This window comes from Hyperolius riggenbachi, chromosome 3 (assembly GCF_040937935.1).
Source record: "Hyperolius riggenbachi isolate aHypRig1 chromosome 3, aHypRig1.pri, whole genome shotgun sequence".
NCBI lineage: Eukaryota > Metazoa > Chordata > Amphibia > Anura > Hyperoliidae > Hyperolius > Hyperolius riggenbachi.
The window spans coordinates 89,069,752-89,088,583 of record NC_090648.1 but is presented as its reverse complement, the minus strand read 5'-3'; the positions used below and the strand labels follow the sequence as shown (position 1 = coordinate 89,088,583).

The 18,832-nt window shown below is 42.2% G+C and overlaps 1 protein-coding gene and 1 long non-coding RNA gene across 3 annotated transcripts in view; one reads left to right on the top strand and one right to left on the bottom strand.

Annotated features, from left to right (window-relative positions):
* Positions 1 to 18,832, top strand: part of PRR36 (proline rich 36) — an 80,427-nt gene that overhangs the window by 54,536 nt on the left and 7,059 nt on the right. For both annotated transcript variants that reach the window (XM_068274534.1, XM_068274533.1), the window contains exons 3-5: positions 4,214 to 4,292; positions 4,957 to 4,997; positions 7,930 to 12,543. In XM_068274534.1, the coding sequence (XP_068130635.1) occupies positions 4,214 to 4,292; positions 4,957 to 4,997; positions 7,930 to 12,543 (4,734 nt within the window). The remainder of the gene's footprint in view (positions 1 to 4,213; positions 4,293 to 4,956; positions 4,998 to 7,929; positions 12,544 to 18,832) is intronic.
* Positions 5,372 to 18,142, bottom strand: LOC137562817 (uncharacterized). The gene is made up of 4 exons (XR_011030197.1): positions 18,055 to 18,142; positions 16,260 to 16,364; positions 15,996 to 16,123; positions 5,372 to 5,438 (listed from the first exon to the last, which is right to left on the bottom strand). It is a non-coding gene; the product is annotated as an uncharacterized lncRNA (long non-coding RNA).

Sequence of the window (18,832 nt, the reverse complement as noted above, 5' to 3'; positions counted from 1 at the left end):
TTTCTTTTTATATATTTGTTATATATGTTATGTTCCTGAACTTGAATTCTCATGTTTGAACACTATAGGGGTTGATTCACTATAACAAATAGCGTGCCTTATCAGAGTTAACACGCCTTATCAAAGTAGCATAGCGATCGCTACGTACTTATGCCTGCTAATTGGCAATGACAAGAGCTCCACTCGTCCTGCCCTGAGCCCCTGTGGGTCCAATAACTTTAAAGGACATTATCCCTGAACTTTGATTGGCCCAATAGGCTTGCTGTCACTTGACAGGAAACTTGACAGGCTGCCTGTTGGGCCAAAGTGCGGGGATAATGTCTGGAGGGGCTCAGGGCAGGACGAGTGGAGCTCTGGTCATTGCCAATTAGCTGGCATAAGTTTGTAGAGCTCGCTATGCTACTCTGATAAGGTGGGTTAACTCTGATAAGGCATGCTATTTGTTATAGTGAATCAACCCCTTTGAGCTATTCCTCTGAGATCTCATAGAGAGTGTTTCACTGTCCTCCCCAGTGGTGGGTAGTGGAGGAGCTCCTACAGTCAACAGAAGTTGGTTGTTAATGTTGAAATGTTTGATTTGGTTCTTTTATGTTAGATGTGTTACTTCAATCATTTGTCTGAGTACATTCCAGACTGTAATCTCCCAGTGAGGGCAAAATGCCAAAAATCTCCTTCTTTAGTAACTGTTTGCTCAGTATGTGTGATCATAAGCAGAAAACTCAATACAAAAGTAAAGGTTAAAAAAGTATAGCTTTAGACATATTATTATGTTCGTTTTAAATGAGCCTCTTGTGTATGAAAAAGAAAGAAAAGAAAAAGCATTATCCTCAGGATTGCAGTAACTTTGCAGAGGCAAGCGTAGAATACAGAGCGGTCAGTGTGTTTGTGTCAGACTGGCACTAGCCGTAATCTACTTGCCTAAAGGTCCGTACACACGCCGGACTTTAGGCAACGACGGGTCCGTCGTTGCCTCCCGCTGAGTGGGCATGCCAGCGACAGTCCGGCGTGTGTACGCTCTGTCGTCAGACTGATACGGCTGTTCCTGAGCGATCCGCCGGGCGGATCGCTCAGAAACAGCCGTATCAGTCTGACGACAGAGCGTACACACGCCGGACTGTCGCTGGCACGCCCACTCAGCGGGAGGCAACGACGGACCCGTCGTTGCCTAAAGTCCGGCGTGTGTACGGACCTTAATCTTCATGCTCCCATCCAGTGACTGACTAAGCATTACCTTGTGCAGTCCTGGCCAAAAGTTTTGAGACTGTCAAAAAAGAAAATATTTCTTCTGGTTTCCATCTTTACGGTTTCTCTGGGATGAAAAATGACATCACCATTGTTTTTTTTTTTTTTTTTTTAAACCCAGCCCAGTGTTAATTTTCCCTCCCTACTGTCACAGCTTATTGTCCCTCCAACAGCAAACATCACCTAGACAACAGGATCACTGTGTAAACTCCTCATAGGGAGAGGGGATTTAATTACCTTGTGGTCATAGAATCCTTATCTTATCCAAAATAGGAAGCGTTCTGCTATTTGCATGCTGACATAAGCTTGTAACTGCAGCAAAAAAAAAAAAAGAAAAAAAAAAGAAAACCTCCCACAAACTTGCTTACAGTATCTGAAATTAGGCAAAGGCACCCAGACCAGGTAAAGGTTTACAGGAGCTAAATATCACTGTTATAGCGATACATTAACCAGTTCCCCGCCCGGGTACAGTATATAGCTACGCCCCTTTAAACTTTACTTCCCCGCCCGGAGCGTAGATATATGTACTCCCGCCGCTACTGCCGCTGTCCGCTCTCCTGCGCTCGTTCACGTCGCCACCCGCTCGCCCGGAGATCAATGAATGTGAATTCATTGATCTATGTCCCAGAAGCAATGATCTGTGGCTTCTATGAGAAGCCACGTGAGTAATGTGAAAAAAAAAAAAAGTCCCATGCACAGTGCACTTCCTGTAAGCATAATATGTACATTTACAGGAAGCATTCCAAAAAAACCCACTGAGGCCATCTTGTGGCCAAATAGTAAAATTACATCAATACACTTTTTTTTTTTTCTTTTTTTTACATAACAAGCATTTTTTTTTCATTTAAAATTAACTATTTCTCTCCCACACTCTCCCCAAGGTAATCAATTTTTTTTATAATGAAAAAAAATTGACAAAAAAATACATAAATAGTTATCTTAGGAACTACACTTTTTAAATATGTATGTCAAGAGGGTACATTACTGCCATTTTTAAAATCATGGGCATGTAAATGGTGATGGACGCAAAACGGAAAAAATGCACCTTTACTTCCAAAAATATTGGCGCCATACATTGTGATAGGGACAATATTTACATGGTGTAATAATGGGATAAATGGGCAAATAAATTACCTAGATTTTAATTATGGTAGCATGAATTATTTCAAAACTATAATGGCCCGAAAACTGAAAAACATTTTTTTTCTAATTTCTTTTTCTTATTTTCCCATTAAAAAACATTTAGAATAAAATAATTCTTGGCATAATGTACTACCCAAAGAAAGCTTCATTGGTGGCGAAAAAAACAAGCTATTGTTAATTTCATTGTGATAAGTAGTGATAAAGTTATAGGCGAATGAATGGAAGGAGCGCTGAAAGGTGAACGTTGCTGTGGTGCTTAAGGGGCAAAAGCCCCCAGTTGTGAAGTGGTTAAAGAGACTCTGAACTGAAGCCTCTGAAAATGACCCTTTTTATTAGCAAGTCTTGTTAAGCACTAATGTATTAGCTGAACCGCCACTATCCCGCGGCAAAACAAACCCTAATCACCCTCAAACACCGGGGCAAAAATCCATGACTTTCTTGGTCGTGGATCTTGCTGCCCGGGGAGGCAGAGCTTTCAGCAGTGGCTCTGCCTCCATTCGCGTCTATCTCCCGTGGATCTCCACCTCTTCGCCGCCCCTCTCAATGAAGGAAGAGAGGGGGGGAGAAGGTGGAGATCCGCGGGAGATAGACGTGAATGGAGGCAGAGCTGCAGCTGAAAGCCCTGCCTCCTATAGGAAGGAGCCCCGCAATTTGCCCCGGGCTTTTGGGGGTGATTAAAGCCTCGTTTTGCGGCGGGATAACGGTGGTTCAGCTAATACATTAATACTTAACAAGGCTGGCTAAAAACATGGTCATTTTCAGAGGCTACAGATTCTCTTTAAAGCCCCTTGTACACTAGGCTGGTTTTATTGCATTGCATACTCTTTCTGCATGCAGGATAACGCAACAGCAATTAAAGTCTATGGGGCCTAGCACATTTACCCCGCTGCATCATGCTGTAAGTGCCCAATCGGCCATCAAGACACCACAAGGTCAACAGTGCATTACCGTCAGACTTCCGCAGTGACGGAATACATGTAAGTCAATGGGCAACAGAGAAAATTTTAATATGTTGGCAGCGGTGGTGTGGCGCGCATGCGTGGAACAACGTGATTACAACGGAAAAAACATGGGAATCAGAGTGATGTACTTCCTGTCCAGCAGGGAGTACCTCTCTGGGCAAGGGTGGCGCTATGCATATGACCGTCACCACACTCTGCTACATACATAGGAATGTAGTCTTTAGTGTTGCAGTGCGATGTGATGGGGCATTGCACCACAACACTATGGGCTGGGGTAAAACCAGACTAAAGATCAGGGAAAACTACCATAAGTATTACTCCCCCCCCCCCCCCCCCCCCTTAAAAAGAATACATACTGTGTCTCTGTCTCTAACGAGGGATGCTCAGCGAGATGCGGAAAATTACTATTTGATGCAAATTTTAAGATTTTATCTATATTCATAAAGCTTGGAAATGGTCCAATCAAATGAAGCAGCATTTGCTTTTGATTGGTCCAATTTCAAGCTGCAGATATCGGCATATCATTGTATATCCCTATCTCCGGCATAATATATTTTTTACCTGAGAGCTTGAAGTTGAATTTATAATGAACACCAGCATGTTCTTTCTGCACATCCTTTATGCTTCCTCTACGGGTCAAACTCTTGGGCCTTCAGTGACTATGTCTATTCATACAGCCCTGCGGAGCAGTAACATGAGCATGACAGAAATCTGTGACATTTTATTGATTTTCCTGATGTCCTGCTGGGATGACTTTCAGAGGTCACAGTGGGTCAGCGTTAGACACCTAATTCTACAATCTGCACCATCTGCGCGGCTGAACTGTGGCATATTCTATAACATGCGATACTGTTTTATTTTTTTAGGGCCACCTTCCAGGGCTGCGAGTGCCAAAGTACCTTCTGGAGCGAAGGATGCAGCCAGTGCCAGAAGCAGCTTGTCCAGGTGAGGACCCTCTGAGAATATGGATCTGCTTTGCTGGCTTTGCAGTTATATGTGTACCGGTGGTAGTCCTCCTTTGTTGTTCAGGAAACCTTTAGTGAAAGGAATATGGAGGCTGCCATCTTGATTCTCTTTAAAAAAAAAAAGTCAGTTTCCTGGCTGCCACATTGATCTATTGGCTTCTTAGTCACACGCCTGCAACAGCCATGCAGCCATTTTAAACACGGCACCATTATACAATGGAGGGATATAGAGGAAATCGGTGATGAGATTAATATAGAGGCCACCATGCCGCAAGCTTAGCTATTGTGCGGATGAACAAGATCCACTTACCTAGGGCTTCCACCAGCCCCGGGCAGCCGATCTGTCCCCTCCAATGCCGACCTCGCCAGAAGGCGACTGCGAGTAACGCGACCACGCATTCGTGTAGGCGCAGAAGATGCCGACCTGGCGAGGCCGGCATCTGTAACGGAAGGGATCCCGGGACACCAGAGCTGCAGAGAAGGACAGATCGGCTGCCAGGGGCTGGAGGGAGCCCCAGGTAAGTAGATGTTGTTTGTTTTTGTTTTTTGAACTCGGATGTGTCCTTTAACATACCTCTAAAAAAAAAAAAAAAAAAAACATACGTGGCAGTGATTTTAATACAACAATATTTCCTTTTTTACAGGACATCAGTTGCGTCCCCCAACAAATCCAGATCAGCAACAGGTAGGTGTCTAACCGGCGCAAGCAGCATTATTAAATGAAATAACACATACCAGTGGTGTCATCCACATGACTGCCCTACTACTTTCACTTGGCCTTTGCACTATTCCGAGTGCGTATTGTGGGGTCTGCACTCTGGATTTTATATCCTGTCTGATCTGCCATTTCCACTGAAAGCAGCCAATCAGCTGCACCCATAGACACAAGATTGCTGCTTGATTTCATATCTATGGACATCTCAGGTTGTAATGTACATGAAGTTGTAAAAAAAATACCAAAGATCTCACACCAGCAACCAGTTTGTATTGGTATTTTATGCCCACCTGGTTCATTGACATCTGCTTCGAAGGTGCCCTCATACGGTCATCACAGTGAATGTCCACATTGTCTGGAAATACCTGCAGATGTAGGGTCTTGGGCAACCTGATCAAATATGGGTATTCCCTATGGAGTGAAAATCGAAAATAAAGGTCATATTCATTGGCAATAGTTGTATCAACCTAAAGCTCAACACACACCATACAATCTTGGTTGTACAGATTTACCAAATCTGTGTAGTATAAGGGCCAACAGATTGAAAATACCTTGAATAATTAATAAGATAAGCTCTAATACTACATGAAAGTGGTAAGATTGAACAACCAAGATTGTATGGTGTGTGTTGAGCCTTATAGAGAGCAATAGCGAATTACAAACAAACAAACAAAAGACTCTTCTAACGGTTCATAAAATATTATGTCAGTTGAATAGTAGGTGATGCCTTTGGAGTGTGTCAGAATTCTGAGATATACTTAGTAACACTTGCGCCTTTTTTGATGTTCTCAGTAAACAAAGCATAGTTCCTAATTGTCAGAGGATACGGTGATAAATCTCAAAAACATTAGGACCAGATACTAGTCCGCAATAAAAGCCCCTCTCATAAGTTATCATAAAAAAATACTTTTAATGTTGCTTCTTTAAAGACCCAACAGGCTGTTTAGACAAACACAGGCACCTAAGACACAAAATAGGCAGGAGGGGGTGGAATTCACTCCCTATCTGTTTTGCCCATGAAAGATACAGTTTTACAGTTAGAGTGATTAAGATGTGGAATGCATTGCCACAGGAAGTCGTTATGGAAAACTCTATACCTGCATTTAAAGGGGGCTTAGATGCTTTCCTTGCGTTGAAAGACATCCATGGCTACAATTACTAGGTAATGCCTAATGATGTTGATCCAGGGATTTTATCTGATTGCCATCTGGGGTTGGGGAAGGAATTTTTCCCTTTAGGGGCTAATTGGACCATGCCTTGTAAGGGTTTTTTCGCCTTCCTCTGGATCAACAGGGATATGTGAGGGAGCAGGCTGGTGTTGTACTTTATACTGGTTGAACTCGATGGACTTTTTTCCACCAAAATAACTATGTAACTATGATACAGTATGGGCGAACCTGATAAAGGCAACTAGACAAATATATAGAATCTATATAATGATATTCAAACCATAGGGTTATAAACTGTTCTGAATGTCATTATTAGGTTAGCTCTGTATTGGGCTGTATGCTGTTGCACTTTTGTAATATTCCGCACCTTAATTGTTTCCCTGACAAAGCCCTTTTTTATGGGCGAAACATGTTGGATTTAATGTGTATATAGTAGGAGAGGTTCTTTTTTACAAGCACTGTGGGACGGATTTGCGGCTAATTATTCAGGACAGACTACTGACCAGCTTGCTACAGACACAGTTTGTATGGAGGATTCACTATAGATTTATTTGAACCCTATGATCCTCACTGATGTGCGACAGCGTATTCATCAGCTAGGGAACCAATGCCTCCTGCTTATTTTGGGTCAAAGGAGGCAAGGTTTGTCTAAATAGCCTGTTATGTCTTTTAAGAAGAAACATTACATTAGAATATATTTTATGGTATTACATATGAGAGGGGTATCTACAGAGCTGGATCATCCACAAGGCAATCCTAGGTAGCTGCCTATGGCCTGGAGAAAGTCTAGGGGCCTAGTGGATGCTAGCCCTCCCCAAGTCTAACAAAAAGTCAGATGACCATCAGTGATGGGCAAAATCTTGCCCAGGGCCCCATTTTATCTTAATCCTCTTCTGGTTATCTAATATCCAGTTCTAGTGTTTTAAAGTAAACAAGGGCATACAAAGTTCTGGCAGCACATATATGTAAAATAACTATAATAATAGAAGAGCCGGAAATAAAAGTGTGCACAGGAATAAGGTCACATTATTTTTAATATTACAGAATGTACCCCTTTATGAAAAATGGTGTTTCTCCAGAACCCCCTATTGTGAAGAACATCTCATGTACCCCCCTGGTGTCCACATTATTTGTTTACCAGGGCTTTTCAAAGATTCCTTTAGGCTAGGTTCACAGTGTGACGTTGTGTTACGTTCCCTGTATAAAATGAACGCTACTCAACAGAAAAAAAGTTACATGGCGCGTTACGGCCACGTTGCATCACAAACAGTAAAGTACAGTGAAGCATACAGTCCAATAAAGGTATGCTTCACAGCATGCAGTGCGTTACTATGCCACAGCACCACACCACTCTGTGAAAGTCGGATAGGCGGTGCACTGCAGTGCAGTAAGCCGCGCTACAAAGTGGTCATACACTGCAATATCCCACTGTGTACTGAGACTTATGCTTTTAATGGACTAAAAATACCCAATCAGGCTTATTTTGATATGGCTTGTTTTTTTCCCCCACAAACTCACTGTAATAGATTGACTATGACAAGGTCAAGTACCCCCTAAACCCAGCCCAAGCACCCTCAGGGGCACACATGCCATGAGTTGAAAACCTAGGTGCTAACAATTGGTTAGTTTGACTCCCAGGGGAAACACTTGCCTCTTGCTGTTAAAGTAGTTTATTATTGTTTTTTACTGCTGCATGACACAATCTCTTTGTAAGATATCCTCTTCTCTTTCAGATTCCTCATCTCCAGTGAAACCTCCAACCAACCAAACAACGCGACAGCCAAACAGAGATAAAGGGACTCTGCAAACTCTGCCACTGGCATCAAAAAGTGAATCTGGGAAAAAGAGTGTAGAAAGTGCTCAGCTGAACAAACCTAAATCTGTTCGAGATGGAGGAAACGCTACACCTTCAAAACAGAATGGAGCTGTCAAGAGGGATGTGGGCAGCTTGTCTGAGCGTGGTACAGTGCCAAAAGATAAGACAGTAGGTCCTCCACAAAGCAGCGGTTCTGTGCCATCAAAATCTCTAGCATCTGCATCCAGCCCAGCCAAACCAGTGAAAACCCCATTACCCCTTAATAAACTAGCCAAGAGTGTGCCTACACCAGATAAGCCTGTTAGCACTTCACCATTACAAGCTAAAGCTGCTAAAATGATGACATCTTCATCTCCAAGATCATCTAACACACCTTCGTCTGTTGCCAAAACAGGTAAAACTGCTTCACCGTTAATCAAAGCAACAAAACCTACTTCATCACCAGCCAAACCAACAAAATCTCCAACTTCACCAGCTATACCAACAAAATCTCCAACTTCACCAGTTAAACCAACCAATGCAACAGCTTCTCCAGCAAAATTAGGCAAAGCCCCGCCTGTTAAGTCAGCCAGCACCATTTCTACATCTAACCAAGTAAAGCTGGGGAAATCAACACCTGCGTCAACTAAACAATCTTCTCCATTGAATAAGCCAATAAACCGGACATCTGCCTCACCAAAACCAGCTGTGACTAGCAAGCTTGTGAATGAAAAGTGTTCTGCCCTCAAGCCTGTAAAGAATGGACAACCAATCAGGTCTTCAGGAGAGCCTTTACCAGTTAATAAAGCCGAAAAACCAGAAAGTCCTGAAATGAATGTAATGGATATCGTTGAAGCAGCTAAGCCTCAGATGCTAATAACCAATACATGCCCTATGTCAGTTAATAATGAACTAGATGTTTCTAACAGCAAAGTCCCTGAAAATAGTGTAAAGTCTACAGAAGGACTATCGGGTGATGTACAGTTGATACCAGGCCCTTGCACTCTCTCGAATGAAGTAATCGTTGCCTCAAGTCCAGTAGATATAGACATCCAGAAGTCAGAATCTTTGGAGCAGTGTGAAAAACCGTTGAGCGAACATCAGAACCTTAAGGAAGTAGTAAAAATGAAATGTGAAGCATTAAGCCCTTCAAAAGACAATATGGTAACATCAGCTGAACAAGTAACATCCCTAATACCAGAAGTGAACACAGCAGTGGAATATCCAAATGATACACCAGAGTCTCCTCCAGAATCATCACAAACAGAGGAACCGGTAAAAGATTTAGAAGTCAAATCTCCAGTCAGTCATCTAAAAAACGAAGCATCTTCTCCTTCAGATGGCAGAAAAACATTAGTGGAACCAGTGAATGCTTTAAAGGAACAAGGGAAACCTCCAGTGGAACCTACCGAAGAAAAGGTGGAGGAATCAATGAATCTTACCAAGGACACAACAACTCCTGCGGAACGGTTTGTACAAGATACAAGCTTTACTCTGGGAACAGAAAAAGCGATGGTCGAGCCAGCCACAACTTCTGGCAAAGAAGCGCAGAGACCAGTGGAACATTCAGAGCAAAATGTTTGGTCTCCAGAACTTTCAGAGGTTGAATCAAGAGACAAAATTAAAATTCCTGAAGAATTTTTAGAGGAGGGTGTACCATCCTCAGTGGAACTTAATGAAGCAAAACAGCCTTCATGGAAATCAACTATAATTTCAAATGAAGATTTAGGAAATGCAATGGACTTAGTCAAACACTCAGAGAAAAAAGAGGAACATCTAGAAAAAGCAGTGACTCATGAGCATCCAGACACAACCTTTCAAGAAATGAATTCTTCACTTAAACCTGAAGAGGAAGTAATACACTTCCCAGTGGAGCATGCTGAACCATCAGAGCACCCAAACAAAGGCTTTGAAATTGAAACCTTTGAAGAAGACATGAAGTCTCCACTTATACCCGATGAGGAAGTGCTTCAATCCCCAATAGGACATGCAGAACCATCGGAAGAAGTTCAGACATCCTCTCTGGAACAGGTAACACCCTTAGATGAAGATTTATCAGAAGATGAAATTGGATTTATAAAGCAGCAAATAACAAATTTAAAAGAAAAACATAGCACCTCAAGAAGACATACAGAACAATCACTAACATTATCTGAAGATCTTTGCAAGCCATTAGAAATCCACGTGACATCATCCATGGAGGATATTACACCTTCAGAGGAGGAAATGGATCTTTCAGAGGCAGCAGAAGAGACCCTACAGGAAAAAATATTATGCTTAATACAACAAGATGAAGACTTTAAATGTTCATCAGGACTAGATCACTCAAATGATGAAATAATTAACAGTTTAGCAGAAACAGGCACATCTTTACAGGAAGAGACCAAAATGGAGCCTGTAGAACTAAGTGCAACACTCTCAGTAAATTCAATCAAGGCATACGATGAACTCCTTCAACCATCAAATATTACGTATGATCATACAGAACTTGAAGGCTTTAAATGTAAGACGGGAGAAGCATCACATTCTCCTGCACAGTTAGTAGAACATACGGAAGGTACTGAGGGCACCAAAGAGGAAACAATAAGTCCTCTAACAGACACAGAAATGAACTTAATCAGTTCAGTTATGCCTGAAGATGTTGAAGAGAAGACACAGCAATGGAAATCAGAAGAAGACGACTATTCACTTGATAAATTGAGTTCTGAAAACCAGCCAATTATGCATGATACAGACACCACCAGTGGTTTTGTCATGGAATCATTGGTACCTGTAGAAGAAGGCAACAATAAAACAATGGATCTGGACACAGAACAATTTCTAGCAGAACCACTAGATGGAGAAAAGAAACCTGAAGAAGACTATTCTGTTGGGTCAGAAATATATGAAGTATCAGTAAAATTGCCTTGTGGGCCAATAGAAGAGTCAACAGAACATTTAACTGTAGACTCAGCAGAAACTGAAGATGATTTCAGGTGTTCGCTAATAATCCCAAAGCCACCTGGTCTCAAATCTGTGCCATTCCCTGAGGCACAATTAGACTCTCTGAAGGAATCTAAAATGGCTTTATTGGAAACAGCTCACTATACAGCTGAGGAACTAAAAACTTCATTAGAGCAACTGAAATGTGTAGATGCAGAGGTTACTGTTCCATCAATATCTGAATTAATGGATTCCCCTAAGGACCTAGCTGCTTCACCAGAAAAAGCTGCCACTGCAGCATCTCAGCCAGATGACCTAACAGCACCTCAGTTTTCAGAAAGCATAAACACACATGAAACAGAGCCTGGAAATAGCATCTCAAATATAAATACTATGTTTGAAGACCCGGAAAATCGTGTGCCGAAATCCGAGGAGCTTTTGACTCAAATGGACACTGCAACGATAATGAACTCTACTAGGCCTTTGTTGGAAGACTCATCCATCAATACATTGGTGGATGTGGATGCCACAATAAAACCCATCAATAAATCAGATTTGGATGGCGTTGCAGATTTAACAGACTTAACCATGCCTGAGGCAACCAAAACAGGACATTACTCAGCAAATTACCCTCTTAATCATCCAGAAGATCCACTAACAGCTTCATTAAAGTTAGATGAAGACCAGAATAATGCAGCCGAAGTAAGGTCATTATTAGGTGAGAATACAGTGCTTGAAAAATCACCGTTTGAGTCTCTGATTGACTCAGCGTCCCCAAGTGGGTCAATAGTCATACCAAATATGTCAAGTAAGCACATTCTGTTACCACATGATGATCATGCAGCCCAGTTACACAAAACTGTATCATCCAGTTATCTTCTTGAAAAAACTGTGAGACCAGAAGAACTGTCCTTAGAAGCTACGGGAGAAACAGCTGATGAAGCAATCAATGGCACTGTCCATGATTTGTCAAGAACACAGGAAAAGGAGGATGAAAACCAAACGGATTTTCATTTAAGCCATGGAAACTCAAAAGATCACTATCCGGAACCTGGAAAAGACCAATGGGTGCTGGTGGAGAAGGAGGAGCTTGATGACTTTAAGGAGGAGACAGAAGAGAAATTGCATAGGCCAGCCAGCCTAAATCAAGAAGAAACACATGATGAACATAAAAAGGCAGAAGAGGAGGCAGTAGAGAGAGCCTCAGTTTGCAGCACACTGAGCGACCCTCAGCTGGCAGGAAAAAGTAGCAGTGAGACAAGCACTCCCGAAGAACTTAGAACGTATGAAGACTCCAGTTCTGGGGTAGAATCCCATTCAGATGATGCAGCCACATCCCCACAAACCACCCTCACTCCTGACCCAGATTTAGGTATCCACATGGGACATGAAGAAGGGTCAGAAACCCCAGCTGGAACTCCAGCTTCAAAGACCATGCGAGAACCTCTCCAGAATTCCAGCATGGAGGAACTCTCTGAAGGCACTTCTCTCTCTGGTATCATCAAGTCTTCAGATAGTGATCAAATAGTGCGTAAAAAGGAAGTGACTGGTTTTACTAGCCCTCAAGTGTCACCAGTTTCCAGAGAACAAACGTATGAAGAAAGAGCAGAAGAAAGAGGCTCCCTGAGAGGTAATGATGACTGACTATGTAATGCATGGAAATAAACACCAACTACAATTCTAAGAAGACTAGGCAGTGACTCATACAGATCTAGCAGGGGCAGAATACTGTGGATCATACCATTATAAGCTTATTAGGTGGTAGTTTCAGTCTAGTGTTAAAGCCTCTTACATATCAGAACCATAGCACCCCATATCACTTCATCTGCCCCTTATGTCTCTTCTTTTCGTAACCCTTGACCCCATTTCTCCTTCCTTCCATTCCCCTACATGCCTTCTTCTGCATTAGCTCTTACTGTTTTCATTCGATATTCTCAATTTTTTTTTGTTTTTACAAATGTTATAATAAACATTGATTTATTTTGTACAATTGGTGACCTCTGTTTTTATTTAAGCATGTGCCATTTGTGTGTCCTTTATTTCAGTGGTGTGATCTGTGGAACGTCATTCATTAATGTGTTACTTACGTACAGTTGGGGTGGTTGTGCAGTTATGTGGTATGTGTATTGTTAGATCATATGGTGTACATGTGCTTAGTCGTTATACCCAGAATGAATGTTCCTCATTTATTTGTTAGTAGTATGTGTGTTTTGTGTCTCGATTGAACCCTGCATCCTTTCAGTCCCTTTTCTCTCCCTTCCAATCATTCCCTGCTTGTCATTTGTTTTTGTTTTTTTTTGTTTGTTATGCTGCCATCATGTTGTCTCCTTAAAAGTCCTTCTGTATCACCCATCAATCTCTGCTTCACAGGTTTCTTCCATGATCTAGGGAACTAGTAGGCTTTGTAGACATAGGGTACAGACCTAAGGATCAAGTAAACTTCCACAACACCTACAAAACTTCACTGAACGGAACCATCCTCCACCATTATCCAAACCAGTAGAAACATAAATCTGGGCACCAGATCAACTTCATTTAAAACGTCACCTGTTTATTTAATCATCAGCACAAAAATGACAAAGAATAGGGCATGTAGACGGTCTGACAGAGGTTTTGCCGGTCTTCATGCTTTGTTAGAGATTGTTTTTGACCTCTGAAAGGAAGACCCACAAAATGACTGTAACACTCTGTTGTGTGTTTGTCATTTTTGAGCTTGAGGATGAAATAAACTATTGAAGTTTTAAATGAAATTGGACAGGTGCCAGCATTTAGGTTTCTACTGGTTTGGATTAGACCAGTCTATCTTCTCTGTGAATATGGTCCTTCACTATTATGACTCAAACAGAATATGGTGACTCACCATCGGTCTGGTGCTCAAAGTAAAGTCCAACCGAAACTGACCATTAATATAGATAGCGGTGGTTCATATTACATATTGGCTCACCCTGGGATTCAGATACCACGTACTGTGTTTCTTAAGGTGCGTACACCTTTGCCGGATGTCGCCTGCTGTGGGTCAGAATTTGATACCCTTGGGCAACATCGCTGGGCCAGGCTGCACATACATGTGTCAGCTGTGTAGCTGATGATGCGCTGTTTTGCGATGGATGGAGGGCCGACAAGTGGCACGTACATGATGTCACGTGGTGGGTGAGGGAGCGCCTTGAACAATGGGATCGGCATTGCTGGGGTTGAATAGATCAGTCCGGACGATTGCTTGCACTGGGGGTCGCTGGCTGCATGATTAATTGCTGAGGTGGTCGTCAGCCAACTTAATTCAGGGGTGTAGAAATCTCAGTTGAATACATTTATAGATATGCGTGAGCTATAAAACAAAAGTCAAGAAGCCTGTGCACGTATAATCATAAGCTATTCTATATGAACACATCACTCTGACATATATAGTAAATATCAAACCGAGATAAAAGCTTCTCTAGGAAGCAGCAGATTGGTTATCTTTTGTTATTTTGGTGCTGTACAATATTGGCCTAGATTGAAATATCAACGCCTAACCTAGATGTTGTGAGCTTGCTTCCCACCCAGCTGCCCTATTCTAACCCCCAAGCCTAACCTGCTCCTAACCTGGACCAATGATCTAAGCCAAATACCAGTTCCTTCATCCCCTATACCTAGCACTGAACCCTTACGGAGACACAGTTTTGATGATGGCCCTGAACTAATCCCTATAGCTAACTTTAACACGCAGGCCCTTTTTACACTAGGGGAGGTCCGTTCCCTTGCATCGCATAAAACTGCCCTATGTCGTCGCAGAAGTAGTAATAGCCCCTATGGGGCTATCACACTGAACGTGTTGTGGTGGGTTACATTTGCATTGTGCATGGTAACCCTGAGATGATTGAAAGTATGCCTCCCTGATAACGCACGGTGCGAACTGTTGGGAGCGGTGCTATGGTTAAAGATCACACTGCACCAAAGGAGCTTAAATTCAACTTTTCACCTAAGCCTTACATTCAGCTTTAAAACAATGACCAAAACATTTCATCCAATACTTCTACACAACCCTAAACTCAATCCTTATCTACCTCCCACCCTAAATGCAGTTGGCTCCAAAACCCCTGAAACTAGCGATACTAACCTAATTAGAAACGCAAACACTTTCACATTTCTGGTGTAGTGGTGGAGATGAGAGCCACTGGACCTTAACCTGTAAGCATAAAAGAAGCCTTGACATCTGACCTGGAGATCTGCTCCTTTCAATTGTTAACAAACCGATACAATGGTCGTTATTGTCATATGGCATGACCTCATGCATTTGGAAGTAGCAGGAAGGGGTGGGTCTGAATCTCAAGTTTGAAGTCAAGACTTCTGCTTATCCCCAACTGGGGACCTTGGGACATCCAAGGCGCAGAAAAGAATTTGTAGTATAGTAAATAGAAATGCCAAGTATGCTTAGATCTTGTTCCCATTATTAAACACAGGTAGTTGTGAGTTATACAGCAACACATGGCCTCCGTATTCATCTTCAGCTCTGCCCTGACCTCATTCAGTTCCAGTGAATGGGCAAGCACTGTGCTGCTTCTAGCAATGCGTCCAACTATGTGATGACACATTGTACAGCAGCACCCTTCTTCGGCATGAACATTATAGGACAACTGAAGTGAGAGGTATATGGAGGCCGCTATATTTACTTCCTTTTAAGCAATACCAGTTGCCTGGCTGTCCTGCTGATCCTCCGCCTGTAATACTTTCAGCTATAGACCCCGAACAGGCATGCAGCAGATCAGGTGTTTCTGACTTTAATGTCAGATCTGACAAGATTGGCTGCATGTTTGTTTCTGGTCTGATTCAGACACTACAGCAGCCAAACAGATCACCAGGGCTGCCAGGCAACTGGTATTGCTTAAAAGGAAATCAATATGGCAGTCTCCATATATCTCTCATTACAGTTGTCCTTTAAGAAGGCTGTCTGGAGATCGCACACCATATGTGCTGCGCTGTGTCAGTCGGCACTGCACATGGTGTGAACAATTCCTAATACTGATCATTTTATTTTTGGAAGCTCAGATGCCATAGCAACACTCTTACATAGCAACACTCTCACATATCATCCTCTCTCCTCACCATCTTACTTGCTCATCTCATCAACAGAGGCACCTTCACCCTCAATAATCTCCTCTGCATGCAGCTATGTGTGTTGTAAAAAATATGCAGAATGCTATGATGCTTTATGTGGAGGGATGGAACAGGTCCTGCAAGATAAAACAAAGAAACATCCATTAGCATGCTGAGTCAAGTCAGTCTACATTTTTTTTTTGTCGCCTAGTTGCAGTTAATTGTAAATAGTGTATGTATTATGGGGTCCAAATCAAGAAGAAGTATAATTACAATTTAGACGGACTATGATGCAAATTATGCCCAAGCAAAAGAGCGTGCTGATGAAGCCGATTTTAAATTTGCTTGGTCCCCGTTGCAGTGGAACATGCTGATTGTCTGTAAGAAAAAAAAAGAAAAAGAAAGGATAAGAAAAAAAGTTATAGTCTACATTTTATTATTGCCAACAAGAATCAGCAAAGGGATGTTTTTCACATCTCACAAAAATACTACAAGCTTCAAACCAGAGTATAAGTGAAGACTTCTGCATGATTCTTGTCCCGGAGAGGTGACATATCTCCTTTGAAGTCCCAGCTCAGTTGTAGCATTTATATGCATTTCATGGCACACATTTTAAAATAATAATTGGCAAGTGTCCCTGCGTTCCACGTCCGTGTGTCAGTGCTTTTTGTCTCTGCGCATGTGCAAGGACGCAGAGACACTGCAGAGAGCTGGGGAAGGCCTGTGAATGTGCAGCAGAAGAGGACGGGTCCCAAAGGGGGCGGGCCTGTGATCGCGCTGCATGCGCGACATGGGTGCGCGTACAGATTGAGAGAGAAAGCAGTACGGGTGGGTTGGAGGGGCAGGGGAGTGGAGAGGGACTTAGGCCTAGTTTTAAAATGAAAGAGAAACTGAAGGGAGAGGTATATGGAGCCTGCTATATGTATTTACTTTTAAACAATACCAGTTGCCTGGCTGACCTGCTGAGCTCTTTGGCTACAGCAGTGTCTATATCACACATCTGAAACAAGCATGTGGCTTATCTAGTCAGTCTTAAATGGAAGCTTAACCTAATAAAAAAATGAGTTTCACTTACCTGGAGCTTCTACCAGCACTTTGCAGCCATACTGATGTCGAGGGCACAGGATGGCTGCAGGGGGCTGGTAGAAGCCCCAGGTAAGTGAAACTCATTTTTTTATTGGGTTAAGGTTCCCTTTAAGCCTGGCACACCTTTCCAACTATGATTGGCCAATGAATGGCCAAGTTTACCATCTCCATTTAGTATGAGGGTCAACAGATATTAGAGTATGTAAGTGATAAAATCGGTCAGTGATTGGTCAATCATAATTGAAAGTGTGTACTAGGCTTTAAGGATCTGTAAGTGTGGTATAAATTATGCTATCGAGCCAACCTTTGCAAACAAAAACACTACCTACACTACCTAATACGTGTCGCTCTTCTTATTTGCAACATGCTACTAGGGTGGGCCCTGAAGCATACATTTTGCTATAGTGCCCCTTTAATAATTTTAGGTTTGGCAAAAAAAAAAAGTTAGGTTGGACTACCTATACCACCAGTTTCTGCTCCCCCGCCCCCCTTCCATTGTGCCGAAAAACTCCCCCAAAGAAGTCACATGGGCATGAAGGAGAAAAGTGGTTAATTCATACACACAACATAGACTTTACAGTTATGTTGTCTTATTTCTCCATATTCCATGTCCTGCAATATCCAAATTATAGAAGTTAAAAGCATTGCAGTCTGCAGACTGTGTTTCTGATAATTTTCGAAACTATTGCTCACAAAGCTGCAGGTTATAACTAGTCTTCTGTTCTTCATAAGCAGAGACCCCGTGCTGAGTGAGTAGTTTAGGTGGAGAGCTCTTTAATGTTTATACACATGAGAAACTGTAGTAGTTTTAATAATGTCCTTAAAGGGAATCTGAAGTGAAAATAAACTTATAACGATTTGTATGTGTAGTACAGCTAATAAATAGAGCAATAGTAGCGCAGATATGAATCTTATATTGTTTCTGGTACAGGAAGAGTTAAAGTGTACCTAAGACAAATAGATATAAAAGTTTAATACATACGTGGGGCTTCCTCCAGCCCCCTCCGCACCGATCACTCCCATGCCGTCTTCCTCCGCCTCCTCGTTCTCCCAGTAGGTAGGTAATAAGTGGTTATGTTTTCACTTCAGTGTCACTTTAAATTTGGTGAACATACAAATTATAAAGTTTATTAAAAAAAAAAAAAAAAGAAAAAAAGTTAGAACAAACAGCCTAATAAATACTGAGTTTAGATGATTTGTATAGCAAGTAAAGACTGCATACACAAGACATTCAGAAAGAGACTGAAAAGTTTAAGCAGACGCACTAGGGATTTTATTTTTTTTAAAATGGACATCTTACATCAGAGCCAAGACAAGGGCCTCCAGCACCCAAGGCTGAGACATCAAAGTGCGCCCCTACATCCCTCCCACCCCAGCTGCCACACACACATTGCTATTAGACTTAGGCCACATACACACATCAGACCATAGTCTTTGGAAAATGAAAGATCACAGACCAATCTTACCACCCTTCATGTAGTATGAGAGCCATACTCTACACAGTATTTCCTATGGAGCTGAACTCCACATCAGACAGAAATCTTTGCAAAATGCTGCACACACAGATGCTGTACAGACACAAAAGATCAGTATCTGCAAAAGATCTGTTCCTGCCAAAAATCCATTCCTGCAAATTGCAATGATAGTCTATGAGATCTGCAGATCATCATACACACATGATTTAACTGACATTCATCTGCAGATCCGCAGATCTGAAAATCCATCCTGGTGGATCTGATCTGCAGATGAATGTCAGTTAA